This window comes from Coturnix japonica, chromosome 4 (assembly GCF_001577835.2).
Source record: "Coturnix japonica isolate 7356 chromosome 4, Coturnix japonica 2.1, whole genome shotgun sequence".
Taxonomy (NCBI): domain Eukaryota; kingdom Metazoa; phylum Chordata; class Aves; order Galliformes; family Phasianidae; genus Coturnix; species Coturnix japonica.
The window spans coordinates 21,841,923-21,865,058 of record NC_029519.1 but is presented as its reverse complement, the minus strand read 5'-3'; the positions used below and the strand labels follow the sequence as shown (position 1 = coordinate 21,865,058).

Genomic DNA, 23,136 nt, shown 5'->3' with positions numbered 1-23,136 from the left:
CTACGAAATTGGAGGCAGTCATGTCTGTTTGTTTTTTTTCCCTTCTTCCTGTGCTTGAGAAGGAAAAGAAACAGGGGAACTGGTGAACTTATATTTTGTATGCTTTACTTTCTGGAATTTCATTTTTAATGTATCTTGACAGAAATTTAAATGTATGATATGAAATTGTATTTATTTTTAATCAAACACTGTTCATTCTCTTTTTATTTTATAAAGTCTATGATGAAAAAATTCCTGATATAGGACTAATTCCATTGAAATCTGATCTTGTTGAAGAGTACGCTGGAGATGTTTTGAAAGACCTACCTGTTTTAGACAGGTACATATGTGAATTTTTATTGTAATGTAATAAGACTGTATGGATTTATTTCCTACTTCCCTGCACTGTTCATCCATACTTTGCTGAATTTGTGCAAGTTCAGAAATGCTTTTTCTGTGACTAGGGAAGATTTACATGCTGTAGTGTAAATATTAACAGAAGGTTCAGAACAAGAATGAGTAAGAATCTGCCTTCTAATTTACTCATTAGGTTTTTTTTTGTTGTTGTTGGTTTTTTTCTTGTTTGTTTGTTTTGCATGACTCTGAAGATTCTTATTCTACATTCTTAAACATTTTTTTAAACATGCGAATAGTATTTGAAAGGACTCATCCTAAATTGCAAAGCTCAGATTGTTTTCAGGAACAAAAAGATGTGGAATAACAGTACTACTTAGAAGTTAAGAGCAGACTATCCTTTCCATTTGCCCTGCTGTACTATTTATTAAGGTGGGTTGTGTACTGCACAGTGATTACTGTCAGCCAGTTTGGGAAAACAGATGTATTTCTGTGAATTATGTAGTTACATTGCATTGTGATTCCACTGTATGAAAGTAAGCGGAAAAATGCACTTTTGTTACTAAATCTTTCTGAAAAACGGAGACTATCTTGACAAACTGCCTGGAATAGGATTAAGCCCTATACGGTTGTCTGCCACTGTGGAATTCTTTTGATAAATATCTGTTTGTTTGTTTCTTTCTTTTTTTAATATGTTTTGAATTTTTCATTAGAGATGCCAGACAATCATTTTATTTTCTGCACTGTTTAATGTTTCAGCAATGATCCTACAGTTACTTCACTTGCTAAATACAAAGAATTTGATGAGCTTCGTCACTGGCATTCTGACAGACCACTGACTGAGGAATATGAGCGAGTACGGTGCAGTGCCGATGGTAAGGAATGCTAAATAAACCCACTTGTTTGTCTCATCTAGAAAAACACTTTCAAGACTGTCATTGTTTGTTGTCATTGACAACTTCTCATTTCATAGAATATCTGCAGCCATATAAGCATGTGCCAAAGTAGAAATACTGCAATAGCTGAATTATACTTAAACTGATGAGCTTGTGCAGTATTTACATGCATTGTATGTTATGTATTATTTTAATAGCTCTAACAACTATAATGGAGCACTCTTCAGATGCTCATGTTACTTTCTCTTGAGCTTGCAAACTGCTTCTCAGATCTGTATAAACAAACTACATGTGCAATTCAGTGTTTAAATCTATAGTTTGGATAATGCTTGTTAAGCAAATTCATATATGGGCAAAATCTACTTACATGTTTGCAACGCACACGCATAGCCAATCATATCTTTTGAGAACATAAGTAAAAGGAGTAAACAAAAGTAATTTGTTTCTTAATTATTAATGCTACACATTATAGTTTCCTCTAAGATTTGTGCAGTTTGAATTCTCCGTTCCTTTTTTGGGCCCCTCACTAGAAGAAAGACACTGAGGCCTTGGAGCATGTTCAGAGAAGGGCAGCAAAGCTGTGAGAGGTCTGGAGCACAGGCCTTATGAGGAGCAGCTGTGGGAGCTGGGATTGTTCTGTCTGGAGAAGAGAAGGCTCAGGGGAGACCTTCTCACTCTCTACAACTATCTGAAGGGAGGCTGTGGCGAGGTGGGGGTCAATCTCTTCTCTCAAGTAACAAGCAATAGTACAAGAGGTAATGGCCTTAAGTTGTGCCAGAAGAGGTTCAGGTTGGATGATGTTATAGGTCTAGTCCAACCTCAGTGATTTTGTATTTCTATGAAATACTTGAAGAAGGCCTACAGAAAAACTGGGGAGGGACTTTTTATAAGGGCAGGTAGCAACAGGATGAGGGGAAATGTCTTTAAACAGGAAGAGGGGAGAGTGAGACTACTTATTAGGAAGAAATTCTTTACTGTGAGGGTGGTGAGACACTGGAACAGGTTGCCCAGAGATGCTGTGAGTGCTTCCTCTCTGGAAGCATTCAAGGCCAGGCTGGATGGGGCTGTGAGCAACCTGGTCTTGTGGGAAGTGTCTGTAGCAGGGAGATTGGAACTAGGTGATCTTAAAAGTCCCTTCCAACCCAAACTATCCTATGATTCTATGACTTGAGTGCAGAAATACCTGTGCTCAATATTGAGTAGTAGAAGTTTTCTTCCAGCAGCATTATATATGTTCTGATGAGACAGTCTTGCTTTCACAGAAAAAGGGTTCTTTGATTATTTAATTTCCTTTTGAAGATGTCTTCTTATTTTCCTTGACTGTGTTTCTCTAACAGTCATAATTTGTTTCCCACTTATTAAATTTTCCAGCAATTTTTGATGTGTGTCTAAAGTTGTCTGAGTTTGAGTCTATGACTCACCTCTCAGATAATTGAAAGTACCATTGAATTTCTGTGAGTCTTAGTAGGAAGCTGACATATTCGCCAATTAACCCGACTTATTCCAGGACCTTGACTGTCCAGGGGAGAGACACAAACATGGATGCCATGATGTCTTCTCTCAATTTATTGCTGCGTCACACACCTTATATACCATCCTAAATCCCGCGCAGATGCGTACACCCGCTACACAAAACCCAATGCACGCGAGACAACCTATACACACACCTACCTAAACCCCCTGCCCACTAACTCTTAACCTACAGGCCTAACTCAGCTATTCTAGAACACTCCATCTACTCAGAACTACTGTATGCACTCATAAATCCTTGCAAAGACAACTTAGCACCCCAACAGGAAGCCTCTTTTGATATGTGACTTTGTCTTATTGTCAATGTAGAATTTTTGCTATGTGTATCCATATCCACTACTCAGTTGTCTTTTCTTGGAATTAGTTTAGACTAAAATTCTGTTTGTTTAATTTTGAATCAATTACACTTATTTTCAGCAAAATCCAAAGATGCAGATGGAAGAAAACAAATTCAAAAGCTTCAGACTTTTCATCGTTTATATGGGAGCACTTTGGAAGGTAGCACTGCCAAGTTTATTGTACTCCAAAAGGATGTTCCAGGGAATGCTAATACTACTGTGAAAAAGACTAAACAAATACATGTGAGTATATGCAAATTGCTTTTTCCAAATCTACTTTATATTACTGAAAAAAAAACCCACATTTATACTATTTGAATCCCAGAAGAGAAATTTTATACTTTGAATGTATAAAAGTTCTCAGTCAGGGAAATTTGATTATTTTCTATTACAGATTGAATTGTCTAATTGGAAAAAAAATATTTTTTTTCCGGTTGGGGATATTGACAAATAAATATATTTTAAAAGGCACAGATAAATAAAAAATGTAATAAATACTAAGTTTGCAAAGGCTGCTGTTGAGTTTTCACTCATGGTTGGTAATAGAATTTGGAATGAAGGAAACTGGAGTTCATCAATTTTCTTTTACTTCAAGAAAGTACTGAGAAATACTGTAAGATCCATTGTTTGCTTGTTTATTTTTCCACATCATTTGGAAATACTCACCATGACAGGTTCTGTAAATTTTGCTATTCTACCTATGAATATTTTCAGTCATTACAGGATATGTACTTGCACACTAATGAACAGGTGTGAATAATAGGAATTTGAGTAATATTTCATAATAAACCGTACTGTGGATTAAAGATTATCACCTGTTGAATCACCTATAAACCATGTATCAAATAATTTTATTTATGTAAGATAGAACTCCTTATTTTATTTAATATATTTTTAAAAACCTTGTTACTAGAATTACTGTTACCTATGAGTAAATAAACTCAGATGTCTGCTATTTGTTTTTTCCATGACTGTGTGCTTATATACTATTTGTGGTGAAACTGTTTATTGATTTCTAAAGTAAAGATTAGGTAAGCATTTGAGCAGCATGCTGGGACTCATAAATATTGTCTCCTTCAGAATCAAGTAATAATTTAAAGAATTCTCAAATGACAATGTACCACAAAGGTGAATTGCAAACTATAAAGTATCTTGAGTTTATGGATTAGCTTTTTTCAGATGATGCTTGCACGTAATTATGATTAATTTTGAAATTTTATTGGATAGAAAAGCAAAGCGGAAATAATTACAGAGGAAAACAACAGGCGACTAAAAGCTAAAGAAGAAAAGAAAGAACAGGAGCAATGGAAAACCTTACAGGCATCGACAGAAAAGGAAATAAAAGAAAATCCAACCATTGGAATAAATAAATTGGAAAAGTTTCTCAAGACAGTTAAAAGTAAATCTGTGAAATTCAGCATAGAAATGGCAGGACTGATGGCCTGTGTAGAGGCATGGAAAAAACACTGCAGAAAACAAGGTATGATGAGCCAAATGCATGTTTGATTTTCAGCTTGCAGTCACTTCAACCAAGAAAGTGAGTACTTCTGGACTTTCTCAGTAGGAATAAAGGCATGTAAATACAGACTTGTTCTGGGAGCACTGGTGGTGCTTTTAAGTATTGTATGGGAAACTGGTAATCACAGCCTGAACCTCTGATTAATCAGATGAGGCAAGTGTGGGGTAAGCTGTGGGAGCACAGGTGAGGGTAATTCAGCTGTGCTCCCAGAAGGGTTGGAGCTTGATTCCACTTCTCCTAGACTTCCTTTAAGGGCTGACCACCACTAAGGCAGCCATCTCTTTGAGATCGCTCCTTCGTAGAAATCAGATAGCCACCCTCAGCATTTTCCAGCCAGACTGAAGGCATCTGTATTGGTGAGTTTTTCCTATAGATAACCTTTTGGATATCTATCACCATCTTATTGTATTACTACCATCTTTTGTACTATTCCACCTTACAAGTATTAACAGGCATTGGTCCCCATCTGCAATTTCAAAATCTCTCAAAGGAGACAGAAGGAATCTACTGAAATTAGATTTTTAGTTACTTTTCTGTTTTTCCTTGTAAACACTGTATACATAACTTATGTTGTGGTATATATCTTTAATGAGTAGGTATTTATTCACTAAAATATGGATATACTGAGATGAACTGACAAATAAGTAGCTGACTGAGTAAACTTATGATCTGAATAATGCTGACTATTGCTGAAATCTATGCTACTGTCATTAGTTGTTTTCAGTTTCTCTAGAATCAATTAATCCAGTCCATCCTTTTGGTTGAGAGGATCCAAACACATTGCTGGAAATATGCTAGGGCACCCTGTAAACATTAGAGTGAAATAGATAGCTAATAGGATTGAATAACAAACCTGAATTGGTGAAGTGAAATGGGGAAATTCCATTATCAAATACATATGAGAAGTACAACTTCCTTTAACAGCTGAGTTAGAGTTGTCTGGATGTTTGGTGTTCGGTCATAGGGGTTGCCACAAGTGTGAGTTGTGTTCTACTTGTCTTTAATTGAAATGCATTTTTAAGTTGCCATATGTGTGTTTGGATGGATAAGGTCTGTTCTAAAAATACCTAATATAAGAAGGCTCAGAGATAAAATTGGCTATCAAATAACTATTGAGGGTTTTTTTTGTTTGTTTGTTTTTTTGAAAGGAAACATACCTAAGGATTTAAGCGGTGCTGTCCAAGTCATGAGAAGAATTCATATACTCCTTGAAAAATATCAAGATCTTTTGGAGAAATCACATTTACAGAAGCTAAGCCAGTATCTACAACTTCTTGGATTTGAGAATTTGGCACACACTCTGTCTGGCCAGGTAACTTTCTAGACTTCACATTACCTTATGTGATTTTCTAACCTTCTGCTGGAGCAGGTCCAAGGAAGGGTAATGAGGCTGGTGAAAGGCTTGGAGAATATGTTGTATGAGGAGCAAGCGAAAGAACCGGGGCTGTTTAGTCTGGGGAAGAGGAGGCTGAGAGGGAGGCCTTATTGCTCTTCTAATAGCTGAAAGGTGATTACAGCAAGAGTAGGGTTGATCTCTTCTCACTGGTGACAGGACAAAGGGAAATGGCCGTAAGTTGTGCCAGGGGAAGTTTAGGCTGGATATCAGGAACAAATTCTTTACAGAAGATCTGGAATACAGAGCACTGGAATAGGCTCCCCAGGGAGGTGGCTGAGTCACCATCCCTGGATGTATTTGAAAATCATTTTGATGGGGTGCTCAGAGACAAAGTGTAGTGGAGGGCTGTTAGAGTTAGGCTAGTACGGTTAGGTTGTGGGTGGACTTGATGATCCTTAATGCCTTTTCCAACCTGAGCAATTCTATGATTCTATGATTCTATGTTGTAATGTGTAATCCTTAGGTAAAGAGCTTTCAGGATCAGGTATGTAACCACATACATCCATTAATAATATATTTTTTTATGTCTTAATGTATGGTATGCACATTTTACTTAAAACTATAAAGCTTTACAAAATTTAGAATAACACTTAGTCTTTCTATTAGGTTTCATTTTCTAGCTTGGATTCATCGCACAGAGTCACAGCAGGCTCAAGAAGGCAGAAAGAAATACAGGATGAGAAGTATATACCTTGCAGTACCTCAAGGAAGAGAAGCTCTTTCTGCTATATGGTTTTGTTAGTTTGTATCACAACAAAAGCAACCACAACACTGGCTACTTGAATACATTATTTACAGAATGTAGCCTCCTTTGATCAGATATAACTTTGACACAAGGCTACAACAGACAAAATTATTTAAAAATTATCTACATTTTCATGTATTTTTCAAAGCTTTTGGAGTTCCACAGAGGGAAAAGCATAACATTTTCTGATTCTCTTGCTATAGTTTTCAAACCAATTTGAAATTTAATATGACCTTATAGGTGAGAGAAGGAAGAGATGATCAGAATAAGAGCAACTGTGATGTTGAGGTGGGACCAGCTCGCTTTCAGCTGCAATACATGGACTATTACTTGCTCAGAGAAGAGAGGAATGATCCAGATCCCCGAGTGCAACATTTCATACCAGACACATGGCAGGTATTGAGGCAAAATCAATTTGTATAAAGAGTTATTGGAAATAGCCCTTTTCTCATTTAAAAATATGTACTATTATACTACTTGTTAAAAATAGCGTATCACTAACAAAGTCTGTAAATTACTTTGGAAATGTTCCTTTTGCACTGGGGGCTTTGCAACTAAGAGCTTAGCTAAAGGCATTCAACTTTTTCCCTTAAAGCACAGCAAATCTAACTGAAGACTTTGTATTGTTTGGCTGGGGAGGCCAGCTGAATTTGCCACTTTTTGTGACCATATCTACAAACCAGTCACTTGCTTGAGGAGCAACTTGAAAGATGTCATATATGCTGATAAAGATGATAATGTCACTACTATTTCTTTTTCCTTTTTAGTACTCTTCCTCCCATGCTTAATAAACAATGTATGTTAAGTGCATGAGAGAGATTTTAACAGTACTGAATAACTATTACAATGCAATAAAAATAGTGTTTTGTAAAAGAACAATGAAGCTTTTGAATCTAAATTATACACTGGTGAGTTAACTAGCTTTAGTTCTCATTTTCCAGTTTTAGACTGCAAGTGTTGTGGTATCAATATCTTAGAGCAAATAATTGAAACAAGTGAGTCTGAATTGCTAGTTCTGCTTTCTCTGTTAAAAATCCAAGACAAAAATACAGTCATAAAACCACTAGGTTAACTTCAACCTCCAGTAGTCTAAAATCACTATTAAAAGTCTGTATGTAAAAAATATGAGACCTTTTCACAGAAAGAGCTGGTTTACTTTTGTTTTTATTAACAAGACATTTTGACACAAATAACTACTCTTCTCTTAGCGAGAACTTCTTGATGCTGTAGATAACAATGAGTCTGCGGTAATTGTTGCTCCCACATCATCAGGAAAAACATATGCTTCATATTATTGCATGGAGAAAGTTCTGAAAACGAGTGATGAAGGAGTAGTTGTATATGTTGCTCCCACAAAGGTAAGGCTACATCTCATCTTACTGCATATTTTATATGTCGACTACATTTTTTCAGTGTGATCCTAAAACCACTGGGGGTAACTTCTTACACTAATATAGTTGATGTATGTCTTTTTTTCTTCTTTTTTTTTTTCTTCTTCTTTTTTTTTTTCTTTTTCTTTTTCTTTCTTTTTTTTTTTTTTAAATCAGAAACATGTAATTAAACATGTTAACAAAAACCTTCAGAGTGTTTATGTTCACGTACAATTTATATTTGTCGGTTACTGTATATACAGCTATTTTAAGGTCAGAAACACTGATGTGTACAAAAGTGCTTAGAAGCAGAGTGTTAGAAGTGGTGAGAGTACCAAAAGCATACTAACTATATGTGGAATTGATTTTGGAATAGAACAATTACCAAGCAAGGAATTTCATTCCAAGCGAGTCTATTTTTAGAGAAAACTTTGAGAAAAAGCTTGCGAAACTCTTGCCTGCTGTCATAAATTATTTTTTTTTAATGCAATTTTTATCCTAGTAGTTAGAAACTGACTTAAAAGCTGAGACACAGTGTTTTGACTTCTTCCAAAACTTACTTTGGCGTTTACTTAGTGCTTGTAGGTAAAGCAGAATGTAATTTTTTTTTTCTTTTTCTTTCTTTTTCTTTTTTTCTTTTTTTTCCTAGCAGCTTTAAAAATCATTATTATGCAGAATTAATACTATATAACCCACTTCATGGAACGCTAAAGTTCTCTGAAAGCATTTGAGTATAACTGAACTTAAAGAGCTATGTCTGTTCAAAATTAATGATACATTACATAGTACGTTGTAATTTAGCATGTTAACATCAGTGCCCAAACTTGATACTTTCATATAATATTGTATGCCTTTAGACATACACTGTCTAGTTTTATTAAAGACTTGCTTTCCTTAAGGCCCTTGTAAACCAAGTGGTGGGATCTGTATACAGTCGATTCACCAAAAAACTTCCAGATGGATTGGTGGTGTGTGGAGTCTTCACACGAGATTATCGCCATGATGTCATGAATTCTCAGGTACACTTCTATGGGTCTTTTAACACAGAATAGTAATGACTTCTGTTCTTCATCTGGCTCCTGAAAATGTTAATTTCAATTGTAACGATTGCATTATCACTAAATACAAAGCTCAGGAAAAATCTAAAGGTACTTGTACTGCTCATCATTCTGTGGTACACAAACTTACCTGTTCATTCTTAGGGGATATGCCATTGAACAATTTCTGAAATCCCTTGGTCACAAGCACACATTTTCACGATGGCGTGATGTTTCATATTATTTATAAAACTTGATTTCTAAGTGGGAGCACACCTTCAGTGTTCAGTCAGTCTCACAGAGGAAGGTTTAAACAGATCCTTCAGTATTTTACTTTGTGCCCATTGCTTCTTGTCCTGTCGGTAAACATCACTGGAAAGAGCACACTTCTCTCTTCCTTACATCCTCTTTTCACACTGGTGAGATCTTCCCTCATCCTTCTCATTAAACAATATCCACTCTCCTCACCTGCTCTCTCCTCACCTTCCAGACCAGTTATTTCATCACAGACATTTATCATAATGGTCAAGCATGACTTCCTCTTGAAGGACAGTGAATGCATGCTAACTACTCCTAATGACTTATTTGTCTTTCATGTGCCTGGAAATAGTTTCAAGGGTTAATAGCTCCATCAATTTCCCAGTGATAAAGGTGAAGTTGACAAGCACGTAGTCCTCAGAGTCCTCCTTCTTGCTGACCCAGAAGGCAGGAATGAAAAATTGTGGTTTTTTTGTTTTGTTTTGTTTTTCTTATTTTTCAGTAAAATACTTAAATACTTTTAAGTGGTTTTTTTGTTGTTTTTTTTTGTTTTTTTTTTTCCCTCCAATAAGCAGTCTATCCTGTTATATTTGACTAGCCAGTTTGCCTGAAAATAATACTTTACAAACCTTTGCTCCTAGATACTAGTGACCGTGCCTCAGTGTTTAGAAATTTTGATGCTGTCTCCTCGTTGCCAGAATTGGACCAAAAGAATACAGTATGTTATATTTGATGAGGTATGCATATTTCAGTAGTCAATTATGAGAAGAAATGAAAAAGCAAATGAAAAATATCAACAATTCAATTTTTCATTACATCCATTACAGCTGGCAAAAACTTTAGAACTATTACTTTAGACTTGCTTGCTTTTATTGTTTCCTGATTGACTTTATGTATTCTAGTACAGGAGATTAAAACTCTGATAGTCCTCAGGAGGACATGCGGTTCAGTGAAGGTTAACAGGAATTCCCCTTATTCCCCTCATTCCAGTTGCTTCAAAATCTAAAGGCCATCACTGTAGGTTTGGAGTTGAAACTGGAATCTGGAGATACTGCAGGCTTGCAATATTCATTTTTCTCATCATCAGCTATTTGCCAATCTTCTGAGGACAAAAATGATGATTAGTTTTTCTGAAATTAAAATTTGTACTGGATTCTTTCTTGTATATCAAATTAATTATTAACGATGTGAGTAAATACCTAGGCTACATACTGTGATAACAGTATTGAAATTTAGACTGTTTAACTATGCAGTGAAGTCTGGAGACAGATTTATCCATTTGATTTGAATCTTACTGTCATTAGCTACAGCATAAGAGGTATTCGGTACTGTTCTTTCCAAAGTTTTTGTTTTTAGGAAAACTGTAGTGAAACAACTCTTTTTTGGCCTTTGAGAAGGAACTTCTTTTTTTTTTTTTTTTTTTTTTTTTTCCAAATCCTTCTTCTTTTCCCCCAAAATACAGATCCATTGTCTTGGAGGTGAAATTGGAGCAGAGGTTTGGGAACATCTTCTGGTAACAATTCGGTGTCCGTTTTTGGCTCTCTCTGCTACTATCAGTAATCCAGATCACCTGACTGAGTATGTTTGGAAATTTTTTATTCACAAGAGCAAATATAAATTGGATATGAACTGTCTTAGACAGATATCAATTACTATTGAAAGGCAACAGATTTGGAATTACATTTTTATTTATCGTGTATAGTTGTATACAATTGACACTAAAGAATTTTGTAACTCTTAACACTCTGTAATAAAAATAGGCATCCCTCTTTCTTAAGATCCTTTAATTGAGCTGGGCAGAAAAATTTACAGTGCTTTTGAATCTAGTTGGTTTGCCAAAACCTAATAAGTTTACTTGTCTATCATCACTCAAGGAAGACAGTGGCACTATATGCATATGTGTGTGTGTATATTTATATATATATGTGTGTGTGTGTGTATGTATATATATGTGATGGTGTTATTTCACATGTATGAGCAGTACCCTGAGATAAACTGGAGAAAATTCCTCTGAGGGGGTGGTGAAAGGGTCTGGAAATTCTACATAAGAAACAGAAGAATGTTGTAATTCCTCTATTATAGTTGTGAAAATTTTCTTGAAAGTATTTTTAACAACTTCTACTTTATTCTTGAAGATGGTTACAATCTGTGAGAAGGTATTGGCAGTGTGCTGAGGACAAAATAAAAGGAAGCTCTACCAACTCTGACAAGGATTTTGCAAGAAAATGTAAAGGAAGATCTACAGTAAAAGAACAAAAAAAATCATACCGTGTTAGACTAGGTGTGTACCAGAATGTACAAACATTTTAATCACACTGCATGAACATAAGCATGTATATATGTGATATATATTTAAAATAAAAATTAATTTTGCAGTAGTAAGTACTTATTTTTTAAAAGGAAACAGTTGTATCATTACATTTTTGTCTCTTCACAGTCCTGTATGAAGAAAGATACAACGATTTGGAGAAATATGTGTGTTCTGTAACAGGCAATGATTTTGGCATTGAACATTTTCACCCATGTGCTGCATTAACAGTCAATCATGTAAGCATTGAGCTGGTGACAAAATTTCTCAAAGTTTCTCAAATGTTACATTAAACAAGATTAAATCCAAGATTGCAAGCTGATAGTTTTTTTATTTTATTTTATTTAGTTTTTCATTTTTAACTCCTTGCAGATTGAGAACTATGGTATTCCTTCAGATCTTTCCCTGTCTCCAAGGGAGAGCATCCAGCTATATGACACAATGGTGAAAGTCTGGCAAAAGTGGCCAAGGGCACAGGTGGGTATAAGGAGCTGCAGACAGAATATATAAAAGTAAATAACCAGATAACAAAGTACTGCATTGTTTTATAATGATGTTGTTTTCAAGGAGATGGATCCTGAGGAGTTTGTCTGTTTCAAGAATAAGATAGTGATAAAAAAGATGGATGTGAGGAAATACGAACGGGAACTGAAGAAAGAACTAACCAACTGGTTAAAAGTTGGACAAAGACAGAAGGTAACTTGTTAGAGGAGTGCATTTTTAAGATTATGTACAGATGCAATATAATTATAACAATTGAAATTATTATATAATAATAGTTAGACAATTATGGGAACTTCTAATCCCAAAATTACTTTTTATTAGTGTTAACTACTGTTGTGCTAAAAGAGAAGCACCAGTATTTGTGGAATTTGGTAAACTTTTTGAAGGTTATGGTTTCACAAGCTTCTCAGGGAATCAGACATCTGGTACTTACATGAAACTTAAAGTTCCAATTCCTTTAGGTACCTCCTGCAATCAGTGCCAGCATTATACCATCATTCCAATACTTTAGTCTACTTCTTTTTTTCTTGCTACTCATTTGAAACCTGTTGCGAAAACTTTCTAAGTAAAAGAAATTAAGGCAATTAGCAAAAGATCAAGTAAGTGATTAGAAGTCATATATCATATCTTGAGTCAAAAACAAGTATAATAGAAAGAATGTCTGGGGAAAAAAACAAGCCCAGCTTCTTGAAATTTGACACTTAAATGTGAAAATATAATTGATGAGTTAGTTAGAAATACTTCATTATTTCCACAGTGATGGTAGCCAAGAATGCTATGACAATTTGCATTTTCAGTTCTTGCTGAAGTCAGCTAATGTTCTACAGGGCTTTTAAGTTTGTAAACCATATGAGGCAATAGTGAATGATTTAAAATATCTGAGCTGATAGAAACTGTCACAGGAAACTTTGCCTCCAGGTAGAAGTTTCTGATATAAATATCCTTACTAATAATGCTTTGCTCAGGTGAATGAAGTACTAGAGAACCTAAAACCCCGACCTGTGGATTGCTCAGAACATCAAAAGTGGAGGCAGTTTGCATGCTTTGTTGACAAATTGCATGAAATGAATAAATTGCCTGCCATATTTTTTATGTAAGTATTTATATTCCATATATTGTGTGTACATTGACTAGAGAAAAAAAAAAAAAAGACAAAAATTGGAAGATACCACGTATTTGGTTCTTGTTTTCCTTGTTTTAAAGCATGTGAAATAAAGACTTAAAAGCTCCATCAACCCATTTATCTTTATGTGGGACTTCCTATTTTTATCTCCATCTTTATGGGACTAAAGATTTAGACGAAGTAAAATTGTGAATTAATTACTCTCTGGAAAGATTAGAATCTATGAGTGATATCAAAAAAATGAAATCATGAAATCAGCTGAAACACATTAAAATGAGAGTTGAATTCTCCATTGCTTTGCTCCGATGTACTAAGCAAAACTTGTGCTCCTATTTAGAGGTGTAAGTAGGTGCAGACTTGACAGGGTAAAAGGATGAAATGAGGTTCCATGAATGTATCTTTTGTTATGATTTTGGTGCAAAACCTCTAACTACATAGTCTTTTATCCAGTGAAATGGATCAATTAACTTATTTTGAATACATCTGAGATATAATTTCACAAAACATCAAATATGCACAACCTACTGACACCATTATTGTCAGAGCTTAACATTGATCTTAATATTGATATATATTAATACTATTGTAACAGTGTTCATTACAAACACTTACAAATAAAGAGTTCTACTGGACTTGTCCTAACTGATGTATATTACTTTAAGATTTGGCTTAGATTCAGTGGAAAAGGCAGCAAGGAATGTCTTTCTAAATTTGCTGGAAAAACAAGGCAATGAACATGACCCTAAAATGGAAAGGGAAAAAGAAGATATAAAGAACAAACTGAGAAAAGTGAATAAAACGCTAATGAAATATGAGTCTGTGTAAGTATTATAACTATATACTATGCATTACAACAGAGTAAAAATTTTGTGGTAAGTTGTTTCTGGGAAACGTACCTTAGAGCAGCCAGCTGCAGTTACTTTAGCAACCCACATGGTAGGAGCAGCTGCATGGTGGGTATTAATTAGCAGTGCCTACTGTATAGACAAGTAGAAGTGAAATAACAGTGTGGCTGACACTGGGTAAAGTGCTAGAGGATGAGAAAGAAACTTTAATATATGAGGTCAGCCATGGTGGAAGAATATATTCATAGCTTAATTTCACCATGTCTGGTTATAGTGGCAGGTCTTTGTGGGTAGGCCTGACTTATGAAATGTTCTTTGAAAATATAACAGCATTTTGCTGCGATTATATCTTGTGTTTGCCTTAGTCTTCAACTTTTTGTAGTTTTCTGATCATAGGGTGTAAATTTCTAAAGGCATTTGGCAATTAAATATACCTATAGTTATCAGGTTTGTCAAGAACATAAAACACTACTGTTTTGCCCTCCTAATGCTGATAATTTTCAGCATACTCCACAAACATAACAGCATGAAAGAATGAAGTTAGCTCACTTTAATAGTAATGAGTTAGAACTTGACAAATCCAGTATGAATTTAGACATTCATTTACTAGCTTGAAAGTCTGCTTCTGGTTTCCTTTTTCTCTTCAAATCCTTTCCCAGATCTTTACAATCCATGTAATTATTTGCAGTAAATTGATCACATTTCTTTTTGATGCTGAATTTTTCTGCTGTGCAATAGTGTTAGCTTACTAATTTGCAAGCAAGGTGTTTCTAGTTGCTGTCTTCATCTGCCTTCATTTTTTTAATATCATCATGATTCCTTCTCTCTCCTTCACTCAGAACTATTTGTTGTTTTGCATACCAGCCAAGTTAAAAAGGAGATTATATCATTATCATTAAATTTATATTAACAGATGTAAATTTTTATTTGAGCCTACAGTTCAAAAGAGAACACATTTGCATCTTTAAGAACCCAAAGTATATATTAAAACAGAAAGATATATGTTAAAGAAATAATCTTTTAAATTGTATTTTATACAGTGATATCAAAAAGGTGAAACCTAGTAAAATAGAAAGCATGGTGATGCTTTTTGCTACGAGAAAACAGCTACAGGAAAGACTTAACAAGCTTACTGCAATCCCTTCTACGTGTACTTATGCTGATCCTAAAGCAGTGGATGAAGATGTAAGTAATTGACTTATAGTAACACTTCTGGGTCTCTATGTTTAAAATGCTTGGATTTGTGCAAAAAAAAAAAAAAAAAAAAAATTAAAAAAAAATATATAAAGTGTATTTAGTAAGAAAGTATGCAATTGTTATTTGTAACAATACTCACTACCTTCATGAAATATTCTGAATCTGATTCCAGGTCTCAATCATAGATAATTTTAAGATGTATGGAGAAATTTTCATTCTGCCAGCTGTCAACTCATCACCACCATGCCCAATACACAATGTCCCTAAGAGCCACCTGTACATAATTCCTGAACACTCTCAAGGATGGTGACTCTACCACTTCCCTGGGCTGCCTCTTCCAATGCCTTACTAAGTGCTTGGACTTGAACAGCTAAGAGATTTATTTTATTTTCATTGGCAACATTTGGTTATGATTAATGCTTAACACTTCTTTTTACTTGTAGACTTTGAGGAAGATTTTTTATCGACTTAGGTTTCAGAGAAAAGGTTATCTGCATCGAATGCTGGCACGGAGGGGCATTGGCTATCATCACGGATCTATGGCCATGAGGGAAAGACAAACAGTGGAGATGCTTTTCAGGATGGGATACATCAAGGTTGGAAAATCAAGATTAATTTTTGGGGTTTTTATTTATTTATTAAGCTTTATTTCTCCATATATGTAAATAAAAGAATAGTCTATCATGCATCAGTGATAAAATATATTGCATTGACTGTTGATGTAAAGTGAACATTACAGATCTTAAAAAAAATTGATATTGCCATTTCTCATAGATGTACTTGTGTTTATTATTTTATAGGTAGTCACAGCTACCTCAACACTTGCTCTAGGGATCAACATGCCATGTAGATCTGTTGTGTTTGCTGAAGATTCTGTCTTTTTAGATGCGCTAAATTACAGGCAGGTATGTGTATAAAACGTCTTCTATTTATATTACAAGAACAGTAGATGCACAGCTGTCATCACACAAATTCAGATATGTTTTACATATACTTCTGGATTTGTTCTGAATTTTAGCTGTTGACCGTGGTGACAAAAATAATTTTAGCTAGCATGATTTTACTAATGTATCAGAACTGATGGCCCACAAACAAAATGCAGTCAAAAGACCTGTTTCACTAACAGAAGTATTGTGATTGCTCTGTAAATTAAATAGATAAACAAATAGATTTGTTTTTTCATTTACAAGAGCAATCACAGACAAAAATTATTTTGTTCTAGCCATTTTCTACAAATCTGTAAAATCAATTGCTATAAGAACACTCACTGGGGATATAGCGATGAAAATAAAGAGCCCTGACTGAACTAATTGGGACCTCTGAGTTAATTCCATCTTGGAATGCACTCTGCAAATGCAGTAATGCATTTGCCTCCAGCTAATTGCAGTTTAGTGGATAGGCTTTAGACTCCTCATTAGCCTGTTTCCTGCTCTTCTGCTACTTTTCAAGCCTCCATTTTCATCACGTACTTCTGGTTTGCCTCTGGCTCAGGATCACAGCAGCCAAATGCAGCTGAAAGCATCAGCTGGCAGATAACTCAAAGAGACAGTGGATCTGTGCAGTATTCAGAACCGTGTGCATTTCCCTTCTGCTGTGCATACATATGACTCCTACTTCGTTACATCATCAGGTACAAGGGGCATGTACCAGTACAGGCTTGGTACAATAGACATGACCAAGAAGGAATGAATGAAGCAAGAGAATTCACTTTTAGCTAGACTCCTTTTAGTCCTTCTTCACATTGTCTGCTCTACATTTATACTAAAGCCTTTTCTTTTTAATGTTATTATTTTAATAATAGTATGAGCATTATATTCTTAGATGTCAGGACGTGCTGGAAGACGGGGACAAGATATGATTGGAAATGTGTTCTTCTATGATATTCCACTGCCTAAAGTTGAAAGACTTATCAAATCCAATGTACCTCAATTGAAAGGCCAGTTTCCTCTGACTATTTCCTTAATACTGAGACTCATGCTGTTGGCTGCAAAGGCTGATGACAAAATGGATGCCAAAGCAAAGGTTTCATATTTTTTCTTAATATTGAATTAATTTTTTCTAAGTTAATTTAAATTATAATATCTCCTTAACACAAGCAGAAAGTTATGCATTTCAAAAGTAAGCAGTCTGTCTTCAAAATAAATGTCATTCTCTGCTATACAGCTTCTAGTATCTGTATCATCATCTCTATGATCACGCTATCCATTTTTCATGCACTTATTCTTGACAATAAACTTAATCATCAGAAGGAATGCTAGAATTGGGCATGCATGTTGACTCTTGTTCTATACAATACTTACACTTTATTGGAGAATTGAAAATCTTCCAATATTTCCAGCTTTGTTCCCTTAGGAAAGAGGGAGCTATGTTATTAGACCTCAGTTGAAACAATGAGAAAGTTGTGTGTTGAAAGCAGCACAGTAACAATGTGGAATCAAGAACTATTATTCTTGCCATTTAATTTCATTATTAATGTCATGATTTAAGTAAAAAAATCCATTATCATGATTATCTATATTTCAGAGACCTCCTCTTGTAATAATTATTCTGAAACTCATACCCCCCAGCTGTTTTTTCTAGATCTATTTCAGCATGTAGACATTTTTAAGGACTCAAGTAATTCAGACATCAGTAGGCTCAGCTTCTTAAGCTAATGAAGTAAATTGGTAAATTTCTGTGTTAAAAATGGTATTGAAGTGTAAGTAATGTGAATTCAAAACATAGTGGATTTAGTATTTTTATGTAAATATGTACTTAAATCTTCATCTGTATATAAATTTCACGCAATTCAACTTTACGAATGTCAGCATAAATATACAAAAACATGCACAAATCTGACTGATAAAGAGAATGATGTTTTTGCAAGCCCGTCCTGAAGTTAGGCATACAGTCTGAATAAATACTTTACAAAAAAAAAAAACATTATCTCCTGTCTGGAGTTTCTATCCTGAAAACCAATCGATAGGACAAACTATAAAGGCCGGATCTTAAATTTGTTTGCTTATTGCAATACAGATGTTTCCTTGTATTTCTAATCTTTTGTTTTGTCTGTTTTTGTTTAGGCATTGTCAGTGCTGAAGCACTCACTGATGTCATTCAAGAAAGAAAGACATACAGAATTATTAAAAATTTATTTTATGTTTTCTTTGCAGTTTCTTATCAAAGAGGTAGGTTTTAACCCACTCAAGGTTATTGCTTATGTGTAAATACAGGTATGTTTTTCTTAAATCTACAGACCCTCATAATATTTTAAGAACTTCTGGTTTAGTTCCCTTTCATTTAAGAGCCACACATTTTAATTTCTGGGTTCCCTAGCTCAAGAATGACAGGAAACTACCAGAGAAAGTTTAGCAGAGGGCCACAGCCTCTCCTTATCAGGAGGGATAAGAGGGATCTTATCAGTGCTTATAAATACCTCAAGTGTGGGAATCAAGAAGATGGGGACTCCCCTGATACTCTTGCTGAAGAGAAAAATCTGAAGTCAATGTACAGGAGACATACACAACATTTCCAAAAAGACAGATACAGTCAACATAAAAGCTGGTCAAAACCAGGCCCAGGTACACAGTATACTGTCTCCCATCCTTTCCTAAGGAAGACTGGGGGGGAAAAAAAAAAAACAAAAAAAAACAACCAAAGAAACCCCAACAATAGTAAAAGTGTAGTTTTCTACATGTTCCTCACTTCCTTACAGGTTTGTTTTTTTTTTTGTTTTGTTTTGTTTTTTTTGTCAAATGGAAATTCACAACTGATCTTATCTTGCTCTTACACTAAACAGGGCTACTTGGATCAAGAAGGTAACCCCATGGGTTTTGCTGGACTTGTGACACACTTACACTATCATGAACCTTCAAATTTTGTCTTAGTGAGTTTTCTTGTGAAAGGTTTATTCCACAAACTGTGCCAGCCAATTACAGAAGGTAAATAATACTTTATGTATCTTAATTAAGTCAGTGGAAGGCTCAGTAACCCCAAAGGTTCTTAGACTTTGTGTGCCTCCTTGCTGCTCCTACCTTTTGCTTGCCCAGCTTTCATCCCCATGCTGGCTTCTGCCTGTACACACTGCATGCGCTTGCATTTCTAGAGAAAACACACACAAAGCAACACTAATACAATAAACATAAATTTACTGTTTATAAAATGCTATAAGAAAGAAGAATGGACAATATAAAAAGTCTATTTATTCTAGAAAAAATAATTCTGTCTCCAGAGCAAGTTTATAATGTTACATAGCAAATGACATAAATGACTTCTTTGGATATAAACAAATTTAAAAAAAAAAAAAGTAGTAGTATTACTGTCTTGTTAAGTGAGTAAAATCTGTTTTGTGCACTGAGATGCAACGTGTGCACACACAGTATCAATTTACAGATATGACTGTTTAATTATCTAATGAAGGCTTTTTATTGTTTATTCAGTGTAGTTTTGCAATAAACACTCTTGACTATTGACTCACTGTTCCAACTGAGAGGGAAACTCCTAAATGGAAGTTATTTTAAACAATTTTTTTGGGGGGGTAAGTTTTCATACATAACCTGTGTGCTTTCTGTTTTGATACAGGCTCAACTGATTTTTCAGAAGAAGTCCTAGAAAAGCTAGTGCTTGTTCTAGCAAATCTGTTTGGAAGAAGATATCTTCCAGCCTGTTCTAAGGCATTTAAACACACATTTTACCAGTCCAAGGTAGAGAAACCATTGCTCTAACTTACATTGTGTACTGCCACTATGAATTTGTTTAAATTAGACAGACTACTGTGAGGATGGATTAGTAGACTGATGAGTGAGCAGCCATCTGTCTCCCCCACCCACTCCTTCATTATTTCTTTACAACAGGACTGTGTAAGAAGATAAGGTGGAAAAGTTAACAAGTGAAGACAAAAACAAGGTGTTTGTTTACCCAGTTACCATTATGGGCAAAACAGCCTTAGATTGTGGAAAATGAAATAATTTTATTGCCAATTAAAACAGATTTGGGTATTAAACAAACAAAAGAAAATGAAAAACCCCACCTTTCTCCTCCTCATTTTGTTTTCCCAAGTTCAACTTCACCTCTTCATTCCAAACTACTCTACTCCCCCTGATCTAAGACAAACATGAAATGAAGGACTGAGGTCAGTTCCTAAGTATTCTGTCATTCTTTCCGTCTCACCTTTAATCCCTGCTCCAGCATGGGTTATTTCTGCAAGCTGCAGTCCTCCTGCATAAATGTGCTCTATCACGGGCTCTCAGCAGGCCACAGTTCTTCCAGGAAATAAACTGTGAGGTCCTCCACAGGCTGCAGTGTGGATATCAGCTCTGGCATGAACTCCCCCACAAGCTGGAGGGAAATACATGCTCATCTGTTGTATCCATGGGTTGCATTGAAATACTTGCTTCACTGCTGTTTCTTCTACAGTGTAAAGAATCACCTGTTCCAGTGCATGGAGCACCTCCTCCCTTTTTCCTCTCTAGCTGTGGTGTTTACACTGATATTTCTCATCTTCTTTTATCATCATTTCTTTTACTTCACTCCTCTGCCTGCATGACATTTCTGCCTTTCGTAAATACTTTTAACAGTGGTTACTGGGCTCACAAGGCAATCCTGGCCTCTTCACAGAGTACCCATCTCTGCAGGCACCTACTGACACCTATACCCAGTGCAAATTGCTAAAATAATGAAGAAACTACTTACCGGATTAAGATAAAGAAGCCTTGTTATATCAAGCACAGAAGAAGCAGATGTCAGGTTTAATTAGAAGTAGTGGATTACTCAAGTATTATTTTAAAAATGATACATTACTGTCATTATATTTTAAAATCTAAATTATGGACAGTGTTTCTTCATGCAATATAACCCAAGTCTTCTCTTCCCCAAATGAGAATTCACTTTCTGGACACTCTGAGCTTTGTCTAAGGAAATGTAGCTCTTCCTTAGGAGACGCATATCAACGACCCGGCACAATATACAGGACTCCATACCATAGGCTTAAGGCTATCTTTTTCCAAAAGTGGAAGAGCATTACCAGACTGAGCATTAACACTGTCTGTGCACAAAGTTAACCCAAAATAAGGGTTTCACAAAGCAAAACATCCTACTGTTGTCTCACAGTTTTAAAGGATACAGCTACAGCTTAAGAACAAAGAAAACTTTGCAAAAAGATGTTCCTGTGTCCAGTTTCTAAAAAATATCACTGATTTCTGAAGAGAGGCTACTCACATAAAAGGGCTCACTGAATGGCAGTAAAGCACCAGCGTTCATCATGTTGGTAGGGAATCTGCTGAGCACTGACATAGTGCAAAACTAGATCTGGGAAAGGTAGCCCTGCAGTAGTACCCTATTAGCTATCTAAAACCCATCATTTAATAAAGCCGAGTACTCTTTTGTAAAAATTCTAGGAACTCTATTCTTCTTATTTTCCACGTCTCTTTCTGTATAAAATCAACGTTCATCATAAGGAACAACTCATAAATTTTAGATTGATCGTTTGTCCAACAAATCAGGTAGAGTTTGGAGCAGCGGTCTCTCTTCCATTGATACATACTGTCCGTACTAATAATTGTGCCAAAGTAGAAGTGACACATCGATAGAAATTGCCTGAATTAAGGCCTTAAGTGCATGCTATTTCAGGTCTTTCTAGAAGATCTGCCAGAAGACTTTGCAGATGCTGTAAATGAATACAACACCAAAGTTGAGGAAAACTTTGCTCATTTTCTTATGACAACAGCCAAGCTGGCAGATATGGAAGAAGAATACAGACTTCCACTGTCAAAGACAGGTAGGAAATGAGAAATAATTTCACAAATTATGATTATGCATTTATTAGGAAAGATAAATTATTATTTTGTAAAGAAAAAATGGTGAATTCAGACATATTAATACAGACATACAGTTTCTGTTTTGCTTCTGTTGCACTCATTACACTGTAAATGGTAGAAATTTTGCACAGGAAAAAAAACTTCATTTGCTTTTGTTCTATTAACTCATAGAAGAAATACCTGAAGGAATTATTTTTAAAATGAAATAAACTGTAAATTTATTTTAAGCCTTTTTATCTAATAATGAATGCTTTAGCAGATTCTGAAATGCTTGTGATACTTGAATAGATTTCAGAGTCTTAAAAATGTTAAACTCTCCATGTCTGAACAGCCTTAAGATTGAATTAAAGAACACATTACTATGTGTTAAATAAGTTAAGCCACTAAATGCTGTCCAGTGATCAAAGGAATATGAAAAGCCATTATTAAAATTAGTGCCCCAAATTAGAGTATTTTAGTGTTGTAAACACTACATTAATTTAGGATGTGAGCCATAGAAACTGAATTTACTCATCTACCTACATGGCAAAGTTTCTAGTAAAAATGAAAGCCTTAACATTCAGGCTTGGTTGCAATCTCCCTGTTTTGCTGAAGCTGTTTCATTTTAAAAGAAAATAATAAAAACTGCATTAGATTTATAGAAAAACAAATACCAGATCAAACTGTGTTCTGAAGTTCAAGACGCAGAAGAGACTTTTGTACTCAACCAACTTTGGCGCGATGCTGCAAATAAAATACAACGTGAAACTGCTGCAATTTTTTTTGAATGGCAGAGTGTAACAAAAGCATACTCACCATCACAAAAAGCAGGAAAGGTTGCAGTACACGGATTAAAATTATTGTTAGCTATTTGGAAAGAAGAAGTTTCTATTTAAGCTGTTTTTCTTCAACACATGATACAATAAAACCTGTAACTAAAAGAAGTCTACTAATGGTAGCATTG

The 23,136-nt window shown here is 35.1% G+C and overlaps 1 protein-coding gene across 2 annotated transcripts in view; it reads left to right on the top strand.

Annotated features, from left to right (window-relative positions):
* The window catches only part of DDX60 (DExD/H-box helicase 60), a 36,548-nt gene that overhangs the window by 9,749 nt on the left and 3,663 nt on the right, over positions 1-23,136 (top strand). The window contains exons 12-35 of one of the 2 annotated variants that reach the window (XM_015860867.2): positions 217-319; positions 1,093-1,208; positions 3,177-3,340; positions 4,325-4,577; positions 5,765-5,928; positions 6,998-7,153; positions 7,966-8,115; positions 9,027-9,146; positions 10,064-10,159; positions 10,885-11,000; positions 11,558-11,703; positions 11,860-11,969; positions 12,103-12,207; positions 12,298-12,426; positions 13,200-13,327; positions 14,020-14,178; positions 15,243-15,387; positions 15,843-15,995; positions 16,200-16,304; positions 17,221-17,421; positions 18,462-18,566; positions 19,178-19,319; positions 19,960-20,081; positions 22,006-22,153. In XM_015860867.2, coding sequence (XP_015716353.1) covers positions 217-319; positions 1,093-1,208; positions 3,177-3,340; positions 4,325-4,577; positions 5,765-5,928; positions 6,998-7,153; positions 7,966-8,115; positions 9,027-9,146; positions 10,064-10,159; positions 10,885-11,000; positions 11,558-11,703; positions 11,860-11,969; positions 12,103-12,207; positions 12,298-12,426; positions 13,200-13,327; positions 14,020-14,178; positions 15,243-15,387; positions 15,843-15,995; positions 16,200-16,304; positions 17,221-17,421; positions 18,462-18,566; positions 19,178-19,319; positions 19,960-20,081; positions 22,006-22,153 — 3,336 coding nt within the window. The remainder of the gene's footprint in view (positions 1-216; positions 320-1,092; positions 1,209-3,176; positions 3,341-4,324; positions 4,578-5,764; positions 5,929-6,997; positions 7,154-7,965; positions 8,116-9,026; positions 9,147-10,063; positions 10,160-10,884; positions 11,001-11,557; positions 11,704-11,859; positions 11,970-12,102; positions 12,208-12,297; positions 12,427-13,199; positions 13,328-14,019; positions 14,179-15,242; positions 15,388-15,842; positions 15,996-16,199; positions 16,305-17,220; positions 17,422-18,461; positions 18,567-19,177; positions 19,320-19,959; positions 20,082-22,005; positions 22,154-23,136) is intronic. The other variant, XR_001554737.1, reaches the window with a different exon arrangement.